Below are 27,909 nucleotides of genomic sequence, written 5' to 3'. Positions count from 1 at the left end.
ATGATGACAGATTGCAAGCTTTCGAGACTACTAGGTCTCTTCATCAGGCATAGTTTATGGCATCAGGCATAGTCTTGAAAGCTTGCAATCTGTCATCATTTTTGTTAGCCATTAAAAAAGGTATCAACTACTGAGGACTCTTGATCTTTACATTTCATATCCACTGGCTAATACGGTACAACAATATATCTTTTCTTAGGAAGAGTTTGTGAGTGTTTGTGTACAGCTACCTATCCTCTATACAGTGGAAGCAAGATCGCTAACGTTTTTAATTGTTGACATTGTTAGATTGTCATAAAACACTTATGAAAATCTGGAAAGCCATTAACCTAGGGGAAAGTGTTTTAGTTGATGAGATGTGGAAATGCAAGCGGTGAATGAGTGTAATGAACAATGCCTGGTACACAGCTTCCACTCCAATAGATCCCAGAAGTTACTTTGCATTTCATGTGCACAAGGCTTTGCTTGTGAAGCCAGAGCAAATGTTCTCTAAGCAGAAGTTCCTTTGCTAGATCATAAAGTAAGTTAATTACCATGCAAAGAGCATTGCGGAGGTTCAGAGACAGCTCGTGAATGCTACTACATGCTGTCCTCACAGCCTTTCATTTCAGCAGCCTCTTTGTAGCTGTAGGGGCCCGCTGTCCACTTATCCATGCTGAATGCATCAGTTCCATATTGCCAGTCACTGTTCACACAGACTTGACTTTCCTGTCTGCTGGCAAACGTATGTAAAACGTTTCAGCATTAGTCTGAGGAATAATTATACAGGCTTGTAAGGCTTAGTTCTCATTTGCATATTTTATGCACTCACTTCTTTTCATTGCCCTTTGGTGTGCTCTTATGTTTTTAGCATAGATTATTGGGTATAATGTAGTGAAAATGGATTTGCTCCCTTTCAGATGCTCCATATTAATGCATATTTGTCTCCCTGAATGGTTCCTGATCTCAGCAAAATTTAATATTAATAAAATAACCCAACATCTTTATAATGTATGAGAAACTCTTATTATCTTAACTTTCTGCAAATGTTTTAGCAGCAATAGCTGTACCCTTATAATAAACTATTATGGGCAAAATCTGGGAACGGACCGGATGGTCGCCCTCAACCCATCTTCATTTGCAGTCACCTTTCTTTACCGCATTCATCAATGAACAATATGTGGAAGAGGCAAATACATTTGTCTGGTTGAACAGATACCAAAAAATATAGTAGTAGAACATTGCTACTGCTGGATATAAACAATAAATTAATGTCGGCTGAACCAACACTGGGACTGAACAACTATTTAATGTGTTTGGGGACTCCTGACTCTTGTCAGATGAAGTGGAGGAAACAGGGGTCTTGAATTTCAACATTCCCAATCATTTTGTTTTCATGTGCAATAAAGTATAAGAGATAACAGTAATATACTTCTTCTCGCTTTTTCTGAACACACGCATTCCTGACTGAGCTGTTTTTGTGTATAGGGGGATAGGATTGAATAGTCTTTACACAACAGCCTTGACATGTGTTTGGTTAGACACACTTGTGATCCTATTGTAGATCAGTATTATTTTTGCAGAAAATAAATCATTGTAACATGTAAAAGCCTTTATATTGTACATCCGTACACAGCTACTGTGTTTTGTACACTTTGTTTAGTAATGTACATTTGTGGCAATTATTGCAGAACTCTTTATTATTTATTATGCTTACTTATATAGCGCCATCATATTCCGCAGCACTTTACAGACATTGACAGTCACTGTCCCATATAGGGCTCACAATCTACAGTCCCTATCAGTATGTCTTTGGTGTGTGGGAGGAAACTGGAGTACCTGGAGGAAACCCACACAAACACAGGGAGAACATACAAACTTCTTGTAGATGTTGTCCTTGGCGGGATTCGAACCCAAGACTCCAGAGCTGCAAGGCTGCAGTGCTAACCACTGAGCCACCATGCTGCCCACTTTACAACTCTCTTGGCCAAAATCTCTGTTAGAAATGCTGATTTATATTGTTAACAAAAAAGAATAGCTTTGGCATCAAGGATTGAACCTTATATTCATGTAAATAATGAAGTATTTATACGTAGATGTAATAGGCTTTCCATTACCAATGAAACTGTCAGGGCAACTGGAGCTTATTTAGCATTACACTACGCAATTGCGAGTGACTAATACACAACACTTTCTATTGTCTCATAGTTTTGTATTCTCATGTGACTTAAAGGGGCTCTATCACTAGGAAAAGTCATTTTTAACTAATCACATCTTTGCATAGCCTTTAGAAAGTCTATTCCACACCTACCTATAGTATATAGATTGCCTCAGTGGTTTCTGAATAAGTCTGTTTTTATTCATATGCTAATTAGACTGGTGCACGATAGATCGTGCACACCTCTCCTATTGTTTTCTATGGGAGACTGCTGCTGCTGCTGATGACTCAGCTTCCTGTTTGCTTTTCACACATAGAAGATAATAGGAGAGAGGAGGCTGCTGGGAACTTCCTGAGCTGGCTGGAAGCTCATTAGCATATTAATAAAAATGGACTTATTCAGAGACCACTGAGGCAATCTACATACTAAAGGTAAGTGTGGAATAGACTTTCTAAAGCCTATGCAAGCATGTGTTTAGATAAAAATGACTTTTCCCAGTGATGGAGCCCCTTTAATTATAAATTCTGTAAAAAGGTATAGGTTATTCCATTGAAAAAGCGCATTGTAAAAAAAAATTAAAAAATAGTTAAACAAATTTGTTGTTACATATCATTCATACATTATCCACACTTTTATAGACTGCAGGTGTCTCTGTTTACTGAAGCATTTGTTGATATAATTTGTTGGGAGTCCAATATTGAGGCAGTTAGGACTTTTTTTTGTTGAAACAGAAGCTACGTATGACTCTGCTTTATACTATCAATTATGTGTGGATTCTATTGAAGCTGATGTGAGTAATACATAGGTGGGAGACAGGTTAATAGTAGCTGGTTGTATCTTGAGAACAAAAGGATTGGACATGTGAAAATCGAACTGCCTGATCTATCTTTGGGAGACAACCATACACATTATATGGCTATTTGATTCTGCTGAAATTGGCAACTTTTACCAACATTACTTTAATGTGCATGGTCAATTTTATTCTAGTTAGTATTGGAAACTTGCAGTTTTGCCTAAGGCTACGTGATTAATGGTAATGTGACATCTGTTTTTTGACATCACAGCATTAAATTAGTATCAGTGAATGGGGGCTATTTACATGACCCTTATTTTGTAAGTATAGGTCATGTCCTATTTTTCACACGTAAATGTATGGAGGATCTGTGAAAACGGGTGCCACTTGGGTGCAAGATGGCCATGAAAAGTGAGAACTTTTTTCTTAAGCGTTTTGCACCTTGGTCATTTGAATGTAGTCTAAAGGTGCATTCACACGGAGGAAAATGGTACTGAATTTGGTGTGGAATCTGCCTCAGATTCAGTGCTGAAAAAAAGCCTCCCATTGATTTCAGTGGGTTAGGAACCCATTGAAGTCAGCAGAAAAAGGAACCCATTGAAGTCAATGGGAGTTTTTTATTTTAGCGCTGAATCTGAGGCGGATTCCACACCAAATTCTGCTCCATTTTCCTCCATGTGAATGCACCCTAAGGGCCTGTTCACACGGAGTAAACATGCATGTATTTTGGCAAAATACATGTATAAAAATAAGACTCCCATTGACTTCAATGACATTTTACATGTGTATTTTCACATGTATTTTAATTTGTATTCTGACGTGTTTTTTTTTTTTACACGTGTAAAAAACTGCCATTGAAGTCAATGGGAGTCTTATTTTTACATGTGTATTTTTTACATGTGTATTTTGCCAAAATACACGTGCGTTTACTCCATGTGAACGGGCCCCTAGGAGTCAACAGGCTGTAAAGGACAAGACTGTTGGATGTATGCTTATTAACAAGAACTGAATGATAATCTTAAATTTCACAAGATCAGAATCCATTAACTGAGCAAAGGGATGTGATCATAATGCAACTCTGTGATAGTATTGTTTGGTCTTCATGAAGGTTCTCTATCTTTACATGAAACTGTTATATATGGCTATTTAGTAATCAGAAATACTTGTTAATCCAACATCCATCACATCTTGTTATTGCCCGATTCATGGAAATGTCATGCTTGTAAGAAAACCATATTCAGATACTCAATTATATATGTTGCTTTGTTATATTATGCCAAAACCACAGAAACATAATTCTAATATTTGTTCAGATTTTAATTTACTTGTTTCAGATTTTTTTCCCCAGAATGTTCTAATTAGATACTGTAGTAACACTCATATCTAATTCTGTATTTGCTGCTATATTGAGCCTTAGTAATTATACATTGCATAGATAACTGAAGCACATTTTATGGATCCATGATATGCCATCACGAAGCACCTATTTGTTACCCTATGAATTTGTACAGAAGCATAATAGCATCTTTTCAGTCCCAAATGTGGTTGTGGTGTAGGCTGCATACATAGAGATTGCCATGTGCATAAAATCTTGATCAAATGCAACTACTTGTATTTTGGAGTTTCTCCGATAGCTTGAAAATTGCTATTATCTGGGTATATTAATGTTTAACAGAATTTCTCAAAGATCAGAATATGCATCCAGTGAAAAATATAGTGTACTGTATTCCTACCCATGGTGTCTATATATTATTTTCTGCCATAAAAAAATAAAAATAAAGCAAAAATTGGTGGTGGAAGTGCTATGGAAACCACATGTAAACATACTAACTGTGGCCACAAGGAAAGCCATAGTTTGTCATTGTTATTAACAGTAAATACATTTTTAACCCTCAAAGTATATTCTATGAATAGCTCAAAAATTCTACATATAGTTTTTAGTTTCACAATATAACATATAAACCTAGATTGTAGATTCTGTTATGTTCAATATAATTTCCAGTGTTCTGCAAAAGTTTTTGTTGAGTGGGAAAATGCTGCAGAGTAAGAATACTTTCAAAAATAGAAATGTATATTTTGTCAGTTAATAAAATGAAGTGGATGAGCAAAGTAGAAATCTAAATTAAAGAGGACCTTTCATCAGATTGGGCACAGGCAGTTTTATATACTGCTGGAAAGCTGACAGTGCGCTGAATTCAGCGCACTGTCGGCTTTCCTGATCTGTGCCCGGTGTAAAGCGCTATCGGTCTCGGTACCGTAGCGCTTTACAGTCAGAAGGGCGTTACTGACACTTTGTCAGGGACGCCCTTCTGCCCAGCAGCGACTATCGCGCTGTACTGTGGAGCGGGGAGGAACATCCTCTCCTGATAATACTCGTCTATGGACAAGCACTCTGAGCAGAGGGAGGGGGCATTCCTCCCCGCTCACACTGTACAGCGCGATAGTCGCTGCTAGGCAGACGGGCGTCCCGGGCTAAGTGTCAGAAATGCCCTTCTGACTGTAAAGCGCTACGGTACCGGGACCGATAGCGCTTTACCCCGGGCACAGATCGGGAAAGCCGACAGTGCGCTGAATTCAGCGCACTGTCAGCTTTCCAGCAGTATATAAAACTGCCTGTGCCCAATCTGATGAAAGGTCCTCTTTAAGGCTATGGCCTAACGTAGCGGCCTACAGTTTCCCCCTGTGGACTCTGCTTCAGTTATGCCCATAGGGAAACTGCTGGCGTTTTCGTGGGTATAATTGACATGCTAGAATTTCAAAAAATTCGTCTGTTTTTTAAATCGCTGAATTTCCGCTGCGCATATTATTATGCAATGTGTGTATGGGAGTTGCTAGAATCCTATCCATTTTGCAGGGACTGTAAAACGCCATGGTTGGTTTACGTCAGAAAGACCCCAATCTGAAATCAATATTTGGTGTGACCGACCTAAGGCTACAAAAAAGGATCATTTTCTCTAGATACACCTGCCACAGTTTTTGAAGAAAATTGGCAGGGAGTTTGTTCCAAAACTCTTGTAGAACTAACCACAGTTCTTCAGTGGATGTAGGCTTGCTCAAATCCTACTGTCTCTTCATGTAATCCCAGACAAACTCGATGATGTTGAGATCAGGGATCTATGGGGTCTATATAATCACTTCCAGGACTACTCCTCCAAAGGTTAGTCGCTTCAAAAATTGTTTTGATTTAGATTTCTAATTCGTTCTCTCACATAGTTTTTTAAATTGACAAAAATAAACTAATACCACTTCTTTTCTTTTTTTTTCTTTGTAAAAAAGGCAAAAGTATTGTAGGTGTTATTGGCTAACCTGAAAAATTACATGAATGACTGAGAACACAGCACAAAACTGGCAGGATGCCAGCAAATGCAATTAGCTTATGAGATGATACATTACTAAGATAAGAGTGTAATAAGAGTGCCAGCGGAACCACCTCAGGATTAATGCTGGGAAGACCAAGGAGATAGTGGTGGTGGACTTTAGTAAGCTGACACATGCTCCAGATCTGGTGGTCATCCAGGGGACAGGCATTGAGATAGTCAAGACCTATAAGTACCTGTGTGTGCACTTCAACAATAAGCTGGACTGGGCTGATCACCTGGATGTGCTTCACAGAAAAGGTCACATGGGGCACTTCTTAGGGCCTTTTTAGTAGCCATTAGCCATCTTCTTCGGAGTGGCTTGCTGGAAGAGTAGCATACCAGCCAGGGACAGAAATAGACCTGACAGGCTGGTTAGAAGGGCCAGCTCTGTCCTGGGGAGCCCCCTGGACCAAGTGCAGGTGGTGGGTGACAGAAGGATACTGTCCATGGTGAGCTCCAACTCCCATCCCATGTATGAGACCATGACAGCACTCGGCAGTACTTTCAGTGACCGACTGCTTCACCTCAAGTGTGAGAAGGAGTGTTATCGGAGGTCCTTCCTCCCAACTGCGGTCAGCCTGTATAATCAACATCAGGCTAAGCAAAAATCACTCTGCACAGAGAACTAAATGACGCTGAAGTTTTTTCTTTGTTATGACTCCTATTATCTTTTTTATCTTCTATTCTTAGCTTTGTATGTGTTTTTCTTGTACTATTATTGTATTATTTATGCTGCTGTAACACAATGAATTTCCCCATGGTGGGACTATTAAAGGATTACCTTATCTCAATAATACTAAGGTTATAGGTTATAGGGGTGTGGACTTTGAGAGGGGTTTGAAATCATTTGGAGACATCCTGATAGTGGGTGGTGGGGTTGTGGCAAATTGTGTCCAAGTAAGGACTCGTAAATCCAAGGGTCAGATTGAGTCCCTTTGTCAATGATCTGATTTTTATCATCAGTTTGGATTCCCAAATGTTTACCTCTCTGTCATTCTTGAAAAGGCCTTTTAGGATTAAAACCTTTAAGTCTGACAAGCTATGAACAGGCCCAGAGAATTGTTTTTCCATGGGAATATCCGGCCAAAACTTCATTGTAAATTCATCCTGACCTGCAGTTTTTGTTTTGTGTTTCCAATGTAAATTGCTACATTGGAGCCGCTTGGGTTGGGGCCCCTTATCATATACACTAGGGGCCCCTTATCATGTACACCACATTGATGGGTGTGTATGAAAACGTTCCAGAAATGTTTTGTCCTACTGTATGTTTGGTATGTGGACTTGCATTTTTTTTTCTGTTGCATAGAAATGTGCCAGTCTCTGGTGGTGTCGTAAGGTAATTTCTGACAGGGCAAATCTGGGAATACTGGATTTATTTGAGAGCGAACATAGGATAGGTCTCAATGAAGAAAAAATAAATAAAACATAATGTTTAATTAACATCATTTAAAAATAGAAAGTAACGTCTGAACCAAAATCAATTAATATGAGTGCTACTCTTTTAAGGATATTTCTCTGATGCAATCTACATACAGTGTTGGCCAAAAGTATTGGCACCCCTGCAATTCTGTCAGATAATACTCAGTTTCTTCCAGAAAATGATTGCAAGCACAAATTCTTTGGTATTATTAACTTTATTTAATTTGTCTTCAATGGAAAACCACAAAAAGAATTGTCAAAAAGCCAAATTGGATATAATTCCACAGCAAACATAAAAAAGGGGGTGGACAAAAGTATTGGCACTGTTTGAAAAATCATGTGATGCTTCTCTAATTTGTGTAATTAACAGCACCTGTTACTTACCTGAGGCACCTAACAGGTGGTGGTAATAACTAAATCACACTTGCAGCCAGTTGAAATGGATTAAAGTTGACTCAACCTCTGTCCTTTGTCCTTGTGTGTACCACATTGAGCATGGAGAAAAGAAAGGAAACCAAAGAACTGTCTGAGGACTTGAGAAGCAAAATTGTGCGGAAGCATGAGCAATCCCAAGGCTACAAGTCCATCTCCAAAGACCTGAATGTTCCTGTGTCTACTGTGCGCAGTGTCATCAAGAAGTTTAAAGCCCATGGCACTGTGGCTAACCCCCCTAGATGTGGACGGAAAAGAAAAATTGACAAGAGATTTCAACGCAAAATTGTGCGGATGGTGGATAAAGAACCTCGACTAACATCCAAACAAGTTCAAGCTGCCCTGCAGTCCGAGGGTACAACAGTGTCAACCCCTACTATCCGTCAGCGTCTGAATGAAAAGGGACTGTGTGGTAGGATACCCAGAAAGACCCCACTTCTTACCAAGAGACATAAGAAAGCCAAGCTGGAGTTTGCCAAAACTTACCCGAGAAAGCCAAAAACGTTTTGGAAGAATGTTCTCTGGTCAGATGAGACAAAAGTAGAGCTTTTTGGGAAAAGGCCTCAACATATAGTTTACAGGAAAAAAAAGAGGCCTTCAAAGAAAAGAACACGGTCCCTACAACCAAACATGGCGGAGGTTCCCTGATGTTTTGGGGTTGCTTTGCTGCCTCTGGTACTGGACTGCTTGACCGTGTGCATGGCATTATGAAGTCTGAAGACTACCAACAAATTTTGCAGCATAATGTAGGGCCCAATGTGAGAAAGCTGGGTCTCCCTCAGAGGTCATGGGTCTTCCAGCAGGACAATAACCCAAAACACACTTCAAAAAGCACTAGAAAATGGTTTAAGAGAAAGCACTGGAGACTTCTAAAGAGGCCAGCAATGAGTCCAGACCTGAGTCCCATAGAACACCTGTGGAAAGATCTCAAAATGGCAGTTTGGATAAGGCACCCTTCAAATCTCAGGGACCTGGAGCAGTTTGCCAAAGAAGAATGGTCTAAAATTCCAGAAGAGCATTGTAAGACTCTCATTGACGGTTACCGGAAGCGGTTGTTCACAGTTATTTTGTCTAAAGGTTGTGCTACCAAGCATTAGACTGAGGGTGCCAATACTTTTGTCTGGCCCATTTTTGGAGTTTTGTGTAAAATGATCAATAATTTTACTTTTTTTTCATTCTCTTTTGTGTTTTTTCATTGCAAGCAAAATAAATGAAGATATTAATACCAAAGAGTTTGTGATTGCAATCATTTTCTGGAAGAAAGTGAGTATAATCTGACAGAATTGCAGGGGTGCCAATACTTTTGGCCAACACTGTATGCAGCCTAACCAGTAAAATCTATGCCTGTGTGATTATATTTGTCAGTATTTAGACTGTATTACATGTTTACTCTATTTGTGAATAAAACCTAAGCTTTTATGTTATCCAGATTTCAGTAAAGCAAAGTATTATCACACATATAGCATAGTGTAATATCCCCCACTTAGTCCAGAGTAACTGAGGATAATGAAAAAGTCCCAATAGTATATTCACATGGAAATTATCATATATTCATAGGACACCACTATACTATTGAATTCACATACAAACACATGCACATACAGAGTTTCAATTCACCCCACTGGAGGTGTACTCCGAAAAGATTGCACTCCTTCCAAACAAACACACACATGGCTATTATGGCAATTGGACACCGATCCTAACCAAAATGGCAGCACCCAGCTTTGACCGAGGCGCCAGGAGTTTTAATGCAAGTAATCAGAGCAGGCACTGATCGTGGGCATTAATGATGGGTCTCTGCCATATTTCAATACCCAACACCCACCGAACTATGCCGGGAAGGAGTTAAACATTACACTTTATTTATTTTTCATCTTTGAGACCTATGCTATGCTATGCTATTTTTTTCTGGTGAGCCAATAAGGATATCATATTTACAATATTTCTGACTTTTTGACACAAGGGTATCAACTATAGCATGAATTATTATTTTCTGGCTAAAACAGTACTACACGGTTTTTCCCAACATTTCTATTTTTGAAAGTATTCTTATCATACCTGCCTAAAAAAATTGCAAATTACTGTACATTCCAACATCAGTACCTATTTTATGCCACGCCACAGATACATAAAAACGAAACTATATAACATGATAGGAAATAGAAAAAAAAGGAAGAAATGGTTTAAGAAAGGCTTCCTTGTAAACATAGCCTTAGGCTTGAAGATGTGCTGACACTTTATGAGTAAGAACATTGAGCGGTAACAGTGTACTCGAATGTAACCCTAAGTGTAAAATAAATTTAGTTAAGGCTTTAACAAATTCAGCACAATTGCACTTGTCATAACAAGTATAAATTACAACAATAGAAATGACAAAATGAAAAAATGTTTAGGATAGTAAGTTTGGAGGCCTTGACACTAAATGCTTCTATCTGAAAAAGTGCCAAAGACCATCTATGAAAGAAAAAAAATTGTAGAGCATTTCAAGACTGTCAAAAATGTAGAAGCAAAATGTCAAAAACTCGGATATGTAAAAGTGATAGAAGGTGTATAGCAGATCGACTACAGTAAAGCAACAAAGGGTGAGCTTGGGAAGACTAAAGAAAGAACTATAGCAAAACACAGTGATAGTAAATATGGCGTGTATGTATTTATTTATGTAAGTGTATGCATTTAATCATTGCCTTCATTTTATTTCAGAAAATTCATTGCCAAAGCCAAAAGTATCGGAGGAAAGTGTTATCTCACCATTTAATAACAGTCTAAATTATTCAGGGCTTGCCGCAGGAAATGGGCTCACCGATCTACCAGCAGGGTCAAAAGATCATGGAAATATGCCCATTGTGGTACCTTTAATTCCTCCTCCTTTCCTGAAACCACCAGCAGGTATAAAATGGCTTTATTTATGTTTGTGCTGGAAAAATATGATTTGTTTCTGTGATGTAACAAATATCTACATGCTGCTGTGAATTGATACTTTACCAATTTAGTACAAACTATGGGCTAGATATATGGCTATAAATAAGCCAATGAGGATCTAAACCATTACTTGTGACAATTGACATTGTACAGACAGTTATTAGCTTAAAAGGCAAAATCATTTGCGAATACGAAATTGAAAATGTGTAACATTGTTAAAGTGGAATCAACCATGTATCAAATGCCAAAAGAAAGCAGATCTCAAACAATTTAGAGTCAATATGTATTCTGTGACAGCAAGACTCAAAATAGCCATGCAACCAAAAACATTTGTGAGATGTGGCTGCTACATGCTGTCATAAGGTTATTTTACAAAAGCAGCCAAATTGCAAACATGTCGCAGGTAATAATGACTATGAGGAAGTTACATGTGACTTGTGGCTTGCAACCAAAAATCCAACAAGGTTGGAATTTTTTTTTTTTTTATGTAGATTGTGAGCCCCACATAGAGCTCACAATGTACATTTTTCCCTATCAGTATGTCTTTTTTTGGAATATGGGATGGAAATCCATGCAAACATGGGGAGAACATACAAACTCCTTGCAGATGTTTTTTTTGCCCATGGTGGGATTTGAACACCAGGACTCCAGCGCTACAAGGCTGCAGTGCTAACCACTGAGCCACCGTGTGGCCCCAAGGTTGGAATTTTTGTGAAGGTCAAGTTGCAGTCACTCTGTCACCAAACGTTAGATGTGATGTCACATTTGCGACACAATCTAAATGTTGTATGATGTATGTGACCCTAGCCTTATATATGAAGTTTCCAACTATGTTCTTATGATGTATGCTACCGGTATATGATAATTATGATAATACTGTATAGGGAAATTTGAAAGTTTATTAAACAGATACGTTTTTATACTTGATATCTAAATTTAGGCCAAGGGATATTATTTTTTTTTAGTGATAGACAAAAGTTTATGAAATCAGGTGAATAAATTTCAGCCAAAATCTATGTGGCATGTTTATTAGTCCCATAGTGAAATTATTGAATTTGTCTAAAATAAAACTGCTGTCTGTAAATTACAATATCTTTTATATGAAATAATCTATACTACAGTTTATAAATACGTACTAAAATTAATGGAGATGAGTAATGTCACATAACTATACTGAGATATGTTAGAAATTGTTGGATTGCTTCCTCCATAATATTTATATAAATAGTGTTTGTCTATATAGTGTATAGTGTTTTTTAAAGTAACCACAATCCCTGCAGAATTTTGCACTCAGGTGTGGCAGTTGCACAGTCAGATAAGGTGATGTAGTCGCTAAGGAAAAGTGCTAAACCAATGACCACACTTGCAAACCTTTGCACTTCCCAATATTAGATGGCTTTTGCCTCTGTAACCTGATCATTGTGTTTCATACTGCAGTTCCAAATTTCCGTGGGAGATGCAGCTACTAGATAGTGACACTAAGTCACCATGAGTTCCATGTTTTATTTTTTTTTGTCATATTTAATACAAACTCTCTCAGGCAGAAATACAAATAATTAGAAAATGAGTTTTTCATTTGCTTCAAATTAGAAAATACTATATCAATGTGCAAAAAATACGTATATGTGAATATAGAAATCAAGTAATATTAGCTCCATATTCAGGACCTTCTACACATAAGTTATATAACATAATGTCCATCCATCTGAATCTATCCGTGCCCTGAAAATAGTATGTAAGGGAGTTGCTAGAAAAGTAATTCCCCAGTAGCTGCTGGTGAACCATGGGGTAGGGGCACAAGAGGCAGTGAGCACTAAGCTGAAACGCCCGCTGTCCCTTCCTGATTGCTGGTTCTATACTAAGCAATAGGCAGCGCCACACCTCCCATGAGGCGACCTGAAGCGACCACTTCAGGCGGCGCTATGCCAGGGCCTCGGGAGGGCAGCATTTTTGCTGACCTAAGCCAGTCCAGGGCAAGTTGTCCTGGACTGGCTTAGCGTCACCGTGTCTGCAGCCCGACACGGGAAGCGAGCGGTGTATTGGGGCGGCCCTGCTGGACGCAGCGCTGCTCCAGCGGCCGCCCCTCACACTCAGGCAGAGAGCAGGTCCTCTCCCTGCCTGCGAACGCCGCTTGCTCCGCTCGACCTCACCCCCTTTCTGCTCGACTCCGCCCCTTCAGCTCGACCCCACCCCTTTCTTGCGACCCCACTTCCTCAGCCCCGCCCCTCCTGGGGGGGGGGGGGGGCGGCTTTCTGACGCCACTTCAGGCGGCAGAAAGCCCAGGTTCGGGGGCCACACGGTGGCTCAGTGGTTAGCACTGCAGCCTTGCAGCGCTGGAGTCCTGGTGTTCAAATCCCGCCAAGGGCAAAAAAATCATCTGCAAGGATTTTGTATGTTCTCCCTGTGTTTGCATGGATTTCCATCCCATATTCCAAAGACATACTGATAGGGAAAAATGTACATTGTGAGCTCTATGTGGGGCTCACAATCTACATAAAAAAAAAAGAAGAAAGCCCAGGTTCACCCCTGGCAATAGGTGGCAACTGGCCGACAGGCCCTTCCTATATAAGTAACAACACAGAACAAAGACAAGACAAACAACAACAAAGGGAGGTCACCTAGCCAAGGGGCCGGTAACAGTCAAGCAATGCAGTACAGAATCAAAATCCAAGAGAATAGTCACAAGGGAAACCAAGGGCCAGAGATCAGTAATACAATAGAAGCAGAAAGAGGAGCTTAGCAGTGACAAAGTCTAAGGACAGAGTCAGAGTCAAGCCTATGTGGGGTGATGGTCTATATATAGGAAGCCGAAGACTTGCCCTAGGCTTGATTGGAAGACAGGTTGTCAATCTGACAGGCAAGGCTAGATTTAACCATTTGATGATCAGAGAGAAACAAGGTGCAGGAGATGGGTCTGGTGGAAAGTCAATTACAGAGGAAAGGTAATGAAGCTGTATTCACACAGTGCAATGAAAAACTGTAAGCAAAGAATCAAAATGAGCGTAGGGTGGCGCTGAGACCCAAACAGGCAGAGAAGTTAAATAGTTGTTAGGAATCCCCAGAAAATTCAGAAGAATGAGATATTAGCAGAATTAATGTTTCATTGCTATACTTTGCCTTAATTTTGTTGAGAGTTAATTATGGAGTGCAAAACAGCAACGCAATCAATTGGATTCTACAAAACTAAAATCCATCTCAGAAATGTGGTCTGAGGCCATATTTCCCAGGCTGAACATGGCTGTGATATTGGAATTGAATTCATCACAGTTCAGTGTTTTAGTATTCCAGCTGTTTGGGAGCTCCGTTCCTAAAAACTCACTATGAGGCAGCCATTTCCATTCACACAACCGTGTTTAGTCAAGAGATACAGATATAGGACAGTGGACCATGTTGGTCCATGCTCTTCGGCCAGATTGCGGTCGTGTAAATATGACCTTATTCTTTATATTTAATCATCTGTGCACCCATGACACCTGCACTTTAATAACATCTGCAGAATCCATGGAAGTGGCTAAGACTGTTATTGTTGCTCTGATTCATTCTTGTCTTAATTACTGTAACTCAGTATTAATTGCTCTCCCACTTGCTATACAACACTCTCCACTCCCCAATATATTCTGAATGGAGCAGTCAGGATTATTTTCGTGTCTATTTACTACACCAATGTCTCTGCCGTGTGTCACTCCCTGCACTGCAGAAGCTCCTCATTCACTTTACAATTACAGAATTACATTTGAGCATCACTGTCTCCCATATCTCTTTCCTCACTTCAGTTCACCAATTTTTCTGTGCTGTATATTTTACCAGCAATCTAAAACTAACATTCTCTGTATTCCAAACCTTTCGCATCTGTGCACAAGGCTTATGTCGTGCTGCACCAGTTGTTTGTAATGCACCACTCTGAACAGTCAGGTTAATCTCCAACATCCACATCCGGCGTGAACATATTGCGCTTGTTCCCACAGCACTTTGAACAGAAAGTTCACAGAGTATTCTTCCGCGGACTTTCTGTTACAATTATATCTACGGGGAAGCCACCAGCGTTTCCGTAGATATAATTGACATGCTGCGATTTTCAAAACTGCGTCCACGCTGCGATTTTTTCCCGCAATGTGGGGATGGAACTCGCATGAATCACATCCACTTTGCAAGCACCGATTTTTCACGTGGTGTTTCCGCTGTGGGCAAATCGCTGCATTTCCGGCCCGTGGGATCCTGGCGTTAAATATGCCCTAAGATTAGAACACATATATGGTCAGCTCACACAGACTTTTTTTGCAGATGCATGCTGAGGCAGAATGCGCCTCAGAATCTGCCTGAAAAACTGCCTCCCATTCATTTCAATCGGAGTTACTAGCAGTTCTTTTCCGCTAGCGTTTTTTCAGCTAGCAGAAAAAACAAGCAACATGATATATCTTCAGGTGGATTCCACCTGGAAAAACCCATTGAAATCAATGGAAGACGGAAAAAAAGTGGCGTGGTTTGTTTGCAAAAAACGCTTTAAAAAACCACTAGCGTCTTTTGTAAAGAGAAGTTTCCAGGTCCATATGTGAGCTGGAGCAAAAAAACTACCAAAAACCACGTCAAAAACTGCGTCATGCCAAAAACCATGTCAAAAAAATGTTTCCTAATTCCTGAAGAAGATTTTTTCAGCTTGCAAAAAACTGTGTGTGAACTGACCCATAGTTAGGCAGGTCTATCATATTCCTTAATCTAACTCCTCAGTGTTTACTCTCACCTTACTTTACATTATTCCTCCTGACCTGAATTCTTCATTCAAGTTTATCCACCACATTCTTTGCCCCAAATGCACTTCTTATGTGTGTACACGAACACTGGCTGGGTGACTGGATCAGACAGCTTTGTGTGTACTAACTTGTTTTTCTAAGACATGGCTGGATGGTTGTACCCTTTGTGTCACCCTTATGTCCTCATAGATGTACACAGTACATACATTATGTACTCTTTGCATTTTAAAGTTCTGTGAAATATTTTTCTGCAATATAAAGATTATCATTTTTATACAGGACCACCAAAATCTGACTGATTTACAATGAGAAGTGGATTTTTATTGGTTACCTTCATGTCTTACATGTTAAACATAGATTTGCCACATTATCCAGTGCAATATTTGTATTTTATTTATTGCAAAAAATATGTTATTTTTCACACATTTTATGTAATTGGTTTTACAACACACCTTAAAAAGTATATCGAAAGTAGCAAAGTATTATAAGGTAACGATTGCATGTTATCTTGTTATGTATTTCCTCTTAGTTGGGCTTCTTGCCAATACTTATAATACGGTTTTCTTTTACACTGTTAGATGAGCGGGCACTTTATGGTGATCGGATCCTCTTTTCCTGTCTACCAATATCTTTCTTCTTCTCCCATGACCTTCTATCTCTTACCAGTGACACCCCTTTCTCATGTCGGTTTATTCACAGCCACAAAGTTACTATTCAATCTTCTGATATATTCAGTTTCTTCACATGCTCAACCTTGCTCTCATATCTCACTCATGTAGCTAAATTCTCACACTCTCAGGACTTGCTTATCAGGCTGTAGAAATTTAGTTAAAGGACATGAATCATTATTGACTTATTTTACCTTCAGAAATGTTCACACACCTCCCATACAGTATTGCTGTTTCATTTGCAAAAAGAGTTCCTTTAAATGACTATCCTTTAGACTATTACTACTTTATGCCAGTCAGTTCATCAATTGTCTCTGTAGTAATATAGTTGTAATTGAGCAAAGTTTGTATCGTGCCTCGAACAGCTCTGTTTTCCTGAATGTGTTTAGCATTGATGTTCTTTCTTGCCTTCGTAAGATTCTCTTCACATTTGCATTATTGGTTCCAGAGTAGAGATGCATGAACCGATTTGGCTTGTACCAGATTCCCTTTGAATTTTCCAAACGTTCGAGATTCAACCTAAACCTGAAAATTTGGGTATTCATTGTCTGCATACTGGAAGTGAAATTATTATACCTATAGGCTTTGAAAAGTGATATATTAAGTGGAGACCCAGGAGAGGTGTAAAAAATAACAAATAAGTATATTAACCTTCTCTCACTTCTTTTCTGCATCTATGTGGCATATGGGGCCCCCTCTGGGTATTCTTTTGGGCTCCTATGTGACATTGTACTAGTACATTTCAATAAATTAGAATATCATCAAAAGTTATGGATTGTTGCTTAGTGGTCAAAGGTATTTTTTTTTTAGATGAAAGTAAATTTTGCATTTAATTTGGAAATCAAGGTCCCAGAGTTTGGAGGAAGATTGAAGAGACCGCACACAATTCAAGCTGCTTGAGGTCTAGTGTGAAGTTTCTACAATCAGTGATGGTTTGGGGAACCATGTCATCTGCTGATGTAGGTCCAATGTGTTTTATCATAGTCAGTGCAGCCGTCTACCAGGAAATTCTAGAGAACTTCATGCTTCCCTCTGAGGACAAACTTTTTGGAGATGGAATTTTAATTTTCCAACAGGACTTGACACTTGTCCACACTGCCAAAAGTACCAAGAACTGGTTTAATAACCACAGTATCACTGTTATTGATTGGCAAGCAAACTCGCCTGACCTTAACCCCATTGAGAATTTATAGGGTATTGTCAAGAGGAAGATGAGAGACTCCACACCCAACAATGCAAACGAGCTGAAGGATGCTATCATACAACCTAGGCTTCCATAACACCTCTGCAGTGCCACAGGCTGATCCCTCCATGTCACATTGCTGCATTGATACAGTCATTCATGCAAAAGGAGCCCGACCAAGTATTGACGGCATTTACTGGACAGACTTTTCATTTGGCCAACATTTCTGTGTTAAATATTTTTTTTTACAGTTGGTCTTATTTAATACTCAATTTTTCTAAGATAATGACTTTTGGGTTAGGCTTGGCTGTAAGACATCAGCATTAACAGAAATAAACACATGAAAAAGTTCACTCTGTTTGTAATGTTTCAATATAATATATGGGTTTCACGTTTTCAATTGAATTACTAAAAAAAAAAAGAATAACTTTTTGATGATATTCTAATTTATTGAGATGCACTGGTATGTCCCGAAATCATCACTGAGACCTGATTGGGTTTCATCAGTCATATGGAGAGCACCCACATCATGACGCTTGCATACCTTCATAATGAGATCCAATCTCAGTCATCAGTGTTGACCCCGGGGTGCATGATGGCACCTATGATTTTAGAGGGACCCAGAGGGAGTGCCAGATAGAACAATAATGCCCAGAAGAGGTGAGTGGAGGTAAGTATAACTGTTTGTTACTTTTTTTGCACCGCCTCCACCTGTTATACTCTGAAGAGATCCCAGAGTATAATAATTCCACTTCTAGTTGGTGATGAAATTATTCAATCTAAAATGAATATTTGGGCCAAACTGTCCAAACCTGAAACTAAATGAATTTTCAGAGGTTCATTCATCTCTATTAAAGAGTTCTGATCCATCATAGCAGCAAAAAAAACAAACAAAAGTAAACAAAATTTTACAACGGCAGCACCCACTTACAGATTCCCTGTCATGGTCTCAGTCGCTTTACTTGACAGAATAGCTCAGCATTTATTTATCTCATCATTAATCTGATAAGGATTGGGTTTATATGGGCCTTAGAGTACCTGAATTTTTGATGTAACTTTACAATCACAGAGCCTTCCTGGGAACATCTCTCTGTTAATGCCTAACCCTTCAAAAGTGATGAATTATTCTTTTTATCTGGGGACAATCGTCTCATTTTGCTTGTACCTTGATCTTTATTTCACTTAGAGCAACGGGATGGGTACATAGTGTGGACCTCAGTAGTCTACTGAGGAACACTTTCCATGAGGCTCAGGATTATGCCCAACGCCTTATCCAATTGTCTGTGTATTTTGTATTTTCATGCTAGTTATGGCAGTATCCGGACAGATCTTATATATGCAAGATCTATATACAGATCTTATATATACAAAATAATGACTGTGGTCCAGCACAAGCAAATTACCTCTTTCCTCTCATTCCTATCCGGAGTCAAAAGAATTAGGGTCCTTTCACATGACTGAGTCCTTTACCATGAAAAATTGTCGTGTGTTGGCCGTAGTATCTGAACTGAACTGGGCATAGGAGTCACTACATCATAGTCCGTAATGATGCAGTGAGCCCCTTGAATAGTCCGACTGCTACAATAATGAACTGATATAACACTTCATTACTGGAGTGATCGGAACGTTCAGGAGCTCACTGCATCATAACTGACTATGATGTAGTGATCAGTATGCACACAGCCCAGTGCAGACTGAGAAATACAGCCCACACACATGGACTATTTTCCACAAATGGAGTTTGGTGGTGTGAAAGGGCCATTATCTAATTTGCATTTCTTTGCCCTTCTCATCTGTTATCAACACACAGATCTTGTAACCAATAAAAATACCTCACGATGCCCGGTGAACAGATGCCAGCCAGTGTGCACGGAAGCTGAGAAGAAATAAGTGCTCTTGTAGAGATAATGCCTGCTGGACCCATGCATCTATTTCTCACATTACTGTTTCAGCACCATATTTTAGCTAGTAGACAGTAGACTTAAAAGATAGGAGCCCCCTAGTAGTAGGACTTACGAAACAGTTTTTAGGTTGCAAAACATCAGATTTTTATTTTTAATGAAAGTGACTTGCAATTATGTTCAAGATGACGTATTCTATGATTTGAGCGTACGTTGTGTTAAAAGTTGCTGATCCTTTAATAACCATTTACTGAAAAACGGGGGTTCGTTTCTTTAGATTTTTGTTTCTACCAGTGTTCACTGTATTGGAAAAATATTTTTCTAAGTTTATAGACTATGCATTTTGAGAAACAGGAATATCTAATATATACGTGTTGTACTTTTTTAAATATAATTTTATATGTGGTCTAGGGAAAAGGGGTCGATTCAAGTTTTTTACTGTAGTTTTTAGACTCCATAGGGGTATTGAACTCCAAGTGGCCTGAACACTAATACAATGCATTGTAAAACTGCAGCACTTCTATTACAGGCTGTAATAGAAGCCTGCAATATAAGTGTAGGACAGATAAGTCTTGGTCTGCTTTGACTGAGACATCAGGGAGATTAATTTCAACTTTGCTGGAATTAGTATAACAACACCTATTGACTGATGAAAGGTGCTGGACTTGGTGGAGGATGTTAAAGGTGCTCTTTAAATAGCGCTGTGTAAACTCAGCCCCATTATAAAGAGGCACCAGACTTTGTTCAGAGCCTCTGATACTCATCTTCCACATGTTTGCTGGTATAGTGAGGAAGTCAGATATTTCTTGGGTAATCTAGAAAAACATGGAGCTATGACCATTTCATTCATATATCTTCAAAGCATTTAGCCAATTCCAGTTGTACAGGCTAGCACATTCATTCTGTACATGCCCCTCTGTTTCTCTCGTTTTTTTTTGTCTGCTTATGGTCATACAAAGTTTGTGATTTTTTTTTTCTTTTGATCTATAGAGGATGATGTGTCAAATGTACAAATCATGTGTGCCTGGTGCCAGAAAGTGGGGCTTAAGCGCTATTCCCTGAGCATGGGGAGTGAAGTGAAAAGCTTCTGCAGCGAAAAGTGCTTTGCAGCCTGCCGAAGAGCATACTTCAAGAGAAATAAGGTAAGAAATAAAAAAAAAACTACACCCAGTTTTATTTTGATGCATGCTCATGAATGATTGTAACACACATGCATGGTAAAGGTCCCTAATCTATCATAATATAATTTTCTTAGTTTTTTAGAACATTATATGTATGTAATGCAGAGTCATATCCTTACAGTTCAAAGATGAACTAGGTAAAAGCTGGAGTAACTTAACAAATCTACGACATTATTTTGGCCTCATTTAGGCTAAGGATCCAAATAGAAAAATGCAGCTAAAAACACTGAAGTAAAAAACAAACTTAGTTTGCAGCATTTTTATTATTACCCCCTATTAAATCTATGGGGAAACAATCTCAATTATGAATCTAAAATAACATGCTGCGTTTTTTAAAATGTTGCTTTTCTGCAATTTTTTTTCTGTAATGTGTGGGTGAGAATTATGAAATCTTTTTCACTTTGCTGGTACTATAAAAAAGTTTTCCACTATGTTTGCACAGCAACCAAATACACTGTGTTTGTGCACTGTGGGCCCTCTGCCTTAGATATTTCAGACTGGGACCTCTGGTGCGGCAAATTTGATTCAGCAATATTGCTGTGAGTACAGGTGTGATATCTAAAATATGGTCTGTTGAACACAGGTTTAACTATAGCATCCATGTCAACTTTTTTTTCAATTAATGACAACCTTTCATCACTTCAAACAAGTTCAGCTCTTTACATCAATTAATAAGTGTCCCTCCTCTGATTCTGGGACAGTTGGATGTTTTTCTCTAGCCCCCACCATTTCTGAGCAATCATTGTTTGTTTTGGTGCCTGATATGCTATTTAGTCTCTGTATTGCCAGGAGGGCGGTGTCAGGCAGGAGCAAACAATGTTTGATTCTGAGCTGTGACACAGGCTGCTTCTGATTGGAGCTCTGAATCACACCCCTGCCTGACATTACAGAGCTTAAATAGCACATCAGACACCAAAACTAACTGCACTTGTTGCCTGGGAACGGTGGGGGTTAAAGAGAATATTCCAACTGTGCTGGAATCAGAGGAGCAGTGCCTAGTAACAGATGCTAAGAACTAGCATAGATAGAGGTGGTGAAAGGTCCTCTTTAAGTTCTGTTCCCTTGACTACCCCTAACCTGAACTCTCTTACTCTTACTTTTTCCTTCTACTATTTATCTGAGGTTGTACAAACTGTATTCCTGTTTTTTTCAGGTCTGTTTTCTTAGGATTGTTACTGTCAAATTAGGGTTTGGTAATCAGATTTTAAATTTGATATTGTTGCCAACTATTCTGTATTACCTTAATCTACAGCACAATGTGTGCAACAGTACCTTTTGCACCATAACATCTAAAATCTGTGACAGGCACAGAAGTAACAGTTGCTACTGGGCCCTGAAGCCTAAGGGGGCCTCTCTGCAATGTAAGAAAACAGGAGTGGTAAATGGGGGTCCAGTGACTTATTTTCATTGGGCGCAGAAGTTTAACGTTATGCCTCCATGCACATTTTGCCTCATAGTCTGGAGCTGCATTTGCAATCCTTTTTGTTTATAATGAAACTGGTCCACAGTTCGCCAGCTGACACATTCCCTATGAACTTGACTCCCTTGAATTTATATTACATATATTTAACTAATTGCCTTTATATTTAAAGGGATCCTATCACTCAGACATGATTTTTTATAAGTACCACGTCAGAATAGCCTTAAAGGCTATTCGTCTCCTATCTTTCGTCGTCTTCTCCGCACCGCCGTTTGCCTACAATCCCGGTTCTTGTCGCTATACTAATGAGCTCTCATGCAGCTCTGGGGGCGGTCCCCAATGCTGCAAGAGAACTCACTCCAGTGCCGCCTCCTCTTCTTCAGCAACGTCATCTTAAGCCTCTTCTTCCAGCGGTGGCTTGTAACTTCTAAGACCTCAGGCCTTGGGCAGAGCAGACTGCGCATGCCCACAGGCCACGAGAAAATGGCTGCTTCCAATACTGTGCAAGCGGCCATTTTCTTGTGGCCTGTGGGCATGCGCAGTCTGCTCTGCCCAAGGCCCGAGGCCTTAGAAGTTACAAGCCACTGCCGGAAGAAGAGGCTGAAGTTGACGCTGCTTAAGAAGAGGAGGTGGCACTGGAGAGAGTTCTCTCACAGCATTGGGGATGCCCCCAGTGCTGTCTGAGTGCTGGGGCCCGCCCCCAGTGCAGCGAGAGAGCTCATTAGCATACCGACAAGAACCGGGATTGTAGGCGAACGGCGGCGCGGAGAAGACGACGAAAGGTAGGAGACGAATAACCTTTCTTAAGCCGCCCCTGCTACCTCTTGTGTCACCCTCTCTACCTCATAGATTGTAAGCTCTTTTGAGCAGGGCCCTCAGTCCCATTGTGTGAAATGACGTTCTTTGTTATGTATGTCTGTATCTGAACCCTATAAATTGTACAGCGCTGCGGAATATGTTGGCGCTATATAAATAAAATGTATTATTATTATTATATTATTAAGGCTATTCCGACGTGGTACTTAGAAAAAATCATGTCTGAGTGATAGGATCCCTTTAACTGACTGATTGTGTTTAATAGGACATTGCAATTGTCCAGACCAGACTGTCATAGTAATAACTTAAAGGAAGTCCCTTGGGTGTCAAGTGCTTTCCAAACCAATATCAGTGCCAATAGGTGTCTTTAATTCTGACAGAAATATTCCTTTGTGGTCACAAACTATAGAAGAAATGCGAAGATAATCATCTTTATGTATATGTAAATCAGCCCACAAGTGCACCAGGGGTGAGTATGATTTACCAGATATGCCTACAGGCAGCTGCAAATGCTCTGGCTCTCCTCTGGATGTGGTGCACAATGTCTTCCCTTTAGCCATGATTGACATTTTTAGTCTTTCACCACTTTATGGTTGATTTGCATATACATAAAAAAGTTGATTATCTTCATCGGTTTGTGGCTGCAATGGCATGTTTCTACTCCTATTAAAGAACCCTACATGGCACTGTCATGGGTTGGATAGGCATTTTGGACCTAACAGACTCCCTTTGATCTCCCCAAATCGACAAAGAACTGAAATAGCTATATCTTTGGTAATAAAAAAATATTGCCAATTGTAAGTGTCCTGTACTAAAATTAAAAGTAAACATTTTTCGCCATACCCTATAAGGCCAGGTTCATACAGGGTTTTCAGTCTGGAACCTGAGGCGGCCTGGTCCAAAATACGGGTAGCTGCGACTGGATGCCGGTGCACTCTGCTCTGGATTAGGCCCAAATGAATGGGCCTAGTCGGGAGGGAGTGTCTTCAGGTGGATGTCGCAACGCGATTCCGCCTGAAGAATAAGCATGTCCGTTCTTTTTTCCGGGAGCTGGAACAAACCGCTCCCGGAAAAAAGAACTTTCTGACTCCCATTGATTTTAGTAGGAGCCGTCTTTTTGGTCAGGATTTTGAGACGGATACGGCCTCAAAATCCTGACCAAAATACCCCATGTGAACCCAGTCTAAAGGTTAAAAACAGAGGAAAAAAATCAATTAAAACAAAGTACCACAGGTTTTTTTTGCTGTAATATGGCTTAACAATTATCGTCTATTAGCAGCTTCAGTTTTCCTTTCTTTCACTATAATTAGTCTAGATAATATTATGACTTCGAAGAAAAACTAGCAAGAAAATGGGTGCCTGAGCAGCAGAGTATCTGTGGTATCTCTATGGTGCACATTATCTAAATCCTTTGCTATAGAGATATTTGCAGACATTTGGAACAAGCATGACAAGCCAGCATGGTATGTATTTTATACAACCAGTAGCATGTGTCGCATTACTTGACGGAAGTGAAATACATAAATATTTTTAATGCGTCATCCATGCAAATGTTGAATAACATTATTAAATAGCATGATGTAAAGAGAAAAGCCATGCAGTTGCTATTAAGTCTTTGCATAGCTTAGCGGTGTAATGATTCTAGTTCCGCAGGTGTCTCCCCAGAAAAGATGGCACCTATGTTATGAGCCATTGTTGTGCCATATACCTGCAGTATCTATGATCCGGGTCTAATTTGCAGCTATCCAGTTACTTCTAATCAGAGGACAGAATCATCTTAATTCTATAGATTTGTCTTCATTAATGTTCATTATCATCATTTATCATTTGCAAGTAGATTGTTAATCACAAATGAAGTGATCTCACGTTTAGGAGTTACTTGATACATTTATAGACAGTGTGGAATCTATTAAAGAAAATATGGCAAGTATATTGAAGCAGATTTTTCTGATTCTGTAATATATTGTTACATTTCCACCAGAGATGTAAATCTTTTAAGCTCCAATCATTTTGGCACTGGCTGCACTGTAGTGGGGATCCCTCTTTCTTTACCTAATCCCAGCAAGGAGGTATGTTTTTTTTTCCAGTTGAAATCCCAGGTTGTGTTCCTTAGAATATAGCCAGGGTTCCCCAGTGGAATAGTAGACAGGCTGTAACAAGCTGCAGGGTAAGACAAAACCATAGTCAGGCTAGGAGTTGATACAAGTAGGAGAATGACAGGAAGCAAATCAATCCAAAGGGTGAGACAGGAGCATAATCCAAGAACAAGGCTGAAGTCATAAGTCAGGAAAAGTCGCTAGCATACGACAATTAGCCAGGCAAGGATAGCTACCAGGTCTGTTGTTCTCAGTAGTCACTTCTCACCATGGCAACCAGATGTGGTCTGTAAAATGAAGTAAGGGAGCTCAGCATTAAGAAAACATTAGGTTTCCTAGCAACCACCCAACCACCTGCAGAGACATATTGCTGGAGGTGAGGTGAGTAAAAGATGTTGCACTCTGTGAGGCACAGTATTCTTCTTTAGAAACAATGCTTAAAGGGCTCTTCCCATCTCAATGATCCAATCTATACTGGTAGCTTATTTAAATTGAAGATTTTTCCTAAATATATTGCTTTAGAAATGCTGCTTTGTTTGCCTGCTATGTGAACTAATTTCTCCCATTGTTTACATAGCATTTCCATAACGCCGGACCTGTGTGATAGGACAAGTGTAATCACTCACTGCACTGCCAGCAGGACAAGCAGTTCAGCTAATTGCAGTTTGCTGATAAAGCCCAGTCTGTTATATCTCTCTATAAAAACACAGATAGCACTGAGTTTGTTCTCTACAAGTATATGCATATTATCTAATCTGTATAAGTAATGTGATACTTCATAGTGTCCTGTTCAGCAAGCTGGAGGGGGGGGGGGGAGAGAAATACAGGACGTGAGAAGAAGAGACAGCAGGCAAACTGCTGAAACAGGGATATGGGAAAACCGCTTTAAAAATGCTTAGAAAACCTCTATAATACAGCATGCTTTGTAGCTTTCCACAATATTGGTCTCCTGTAATACTCAGGGAATACACGAGTAACAAATATGGGGAAATAAACCCCATAAAGGCATAGCTTGAGTTTCTTTGGTCCGTTTGCAAAATTTTTACCAGATGCCATTCTGTATCGTGCCATTAATTATTCTCCTATCCTCTTAAGTGGCCTTTAGGCCTCCTCGGGCATCAGGATGCCCTATAGCCATGACACTGTTATAGCAGTAGTTAATAAGTAATTTCATTGGAGTGAAATCCAATGAGCGTGATAATGATTTCTGAAAAAACATTTACTTATTTTTCTAAGAAATAAATGGAACAGACTGTAAACGTAAGAAATCCCCTGTGTTGTGTTGGTGGTGGCCCTCCCCACCTATCATATATTATAGTTTGGACATAATGATCACCACTGGATAGTTTGCCTGGCTAATGTGACGGTCGTAATAACCACTTTGCATTTTAATTTACCACAATATACTGTAGGAATCAACACTGTATATTGTGATTTATTCTGTTGACTTCACCAGACTTTGGTCCTAAAATGTGCTAGACTACTAATCTCTATTATTTAATTCTGTGAATAAGGCATTACTTATAAGATTGCGTGGAGTTGTAGAATGAACTTCTTGTCAGAAAGTTGTGTGGTATTATATTCCATTACCCATGCTTTAGCTGTTGTAACTAATCCAATTGTTGCAGACAAGGGAGCCATTTTTCTAGAAAATTGAGCTGTGTATTGAGTATTTCCATTATTTATGGGTATGAAATAATTGGAAATAGATGTCATAGCCTTGTCTTTGTAATAGGTGGTCTCACTATTAAACCATGGTAATAGCTTGCCTGCTATACAGTTTAGTGAAAACAATATAGCTAATCTCTAAAATTCTATAAAATTCACCCCTGTTTATTTATATCATACTTATGCCATTCTACACCATCTCATTTTTAAACAAGAATAAATTTGTCACATTTCTCCTGCTAATGCATGTTCCAGGCTACGAGCCACAACAACAATTTAGGATCAGGTTACGAGATACAGCTACAACTGCTGCAGCCCTGCTATGTGATATGACTGTGTTTAGTTAAGAATAGTTTAGACTAATATTTCCATGAAATACACTTGTGTAACTTAGATATATAAAATGCAGTCATGTTCATATAGCCATTGGAATTTAGAAAAACACACACACACAAATGCAGCAGATCTATGTAGAGAGTGCTGACACATATAAACATATAAACTGCATTACTGCAATCGGCAGAATCTGTGTATAAAATTGTCAGGTTCATTGTATGAACAACTTGTGAGAGCCCCTCTGCACCTACAAGGTGACTTAAACTATACAGATATGCTTCTCTTAGGTCCAGGTCTATGCCTACAAAGTGCATTCACATATATTTTATTCTAATTGAAATTTATTTGGGCAGATGAGAGGAATGCAAGTCCAACATGAAGGAAGCCACCCCGTGTGTACAATGCAAAAAGACAAAAAAATCAGAAATCATAGTAAAATAAATGTATACAGGTGCACACTCCTATGGCTGCAATACAAACACAAAGAAAAGCAACAGCCCTCTGTAGAGGGTGCTAAGTCACATGCAAACATGAATGATCCAGATATACCCTACTATATGTGGGAAATTATAGATATTTTATTCTGAAAAGTCTACGTTCGGCAACTATGAACTCTCCAGTACACACATTTACACAAACATACCAAATTTACATTATTGCACAAAAATTTGGGGCCTTATTTTTGGTGAAGGGCGAGGCATGGGCCCTGTCAGATTTATGATATTTTATGCCAGTTTACAATCATAATTGATCTCTCGAATCTATGCCAATAACTTTAGCACATGTGGATGGGCCAAATGATTTGCAATGGAGCTGAACTGCAATAGCAAAG

At 39.4% G+C, this 27,909-nt stretch overlaps 1 protein-coding gene across 4 annotated transcripts in view; it reads left to right on the top strand.

Annotated features, from left to right (window-relative positions):
• The window catches only part of SOBP (sine oculis binding protein homolog), a 134,946-nt gene that overhangs the window by 34,962 nt on the left and 72,075 nt on the right, over positions 1–27,909 (top strand). For 2 of the 4 annotated variants that reach the window (XM_075268130.1, XM_075268129.1), the window contains 3 exons: positions 6,017–6,088; positions 10,842–11,027; positions 20,551–20,702. In XM_075268130.1, coding sequence (XP_075124231.1) covers positions 6,017–6,088; positions 10,842–11,027; positions 20,551–20,702 — 410 coding nt within the window. The remainder of the gene's footprint in view (positions 1–6,016; positions 6,089–10,841; positions 11,028–20,550; positions 20,703–27,909) is intronic. The other 2 variants (XM_075268132.1, XM_075268131.1) reach the window with 1 other exon arrangement.

Source organism: Leptodactylus fuscus, chromosome 3 (genome assembly GCF_031893055.1).
Source record: "Leptodactylus fuscus isolate aLepFus1 chromosome 3, aLepFus1.hap2, whole genome shotgun sequence".
Lineage (NCBI taxonomy): Eukaryota > Metazoa > Chordata > Amphibia > Anura > Leptodactylidae > Leptodactylus > Leptodactylus fuscus.
This window is presented reverse-complemented; position numbering and strand designations above follow the sequence as displayed.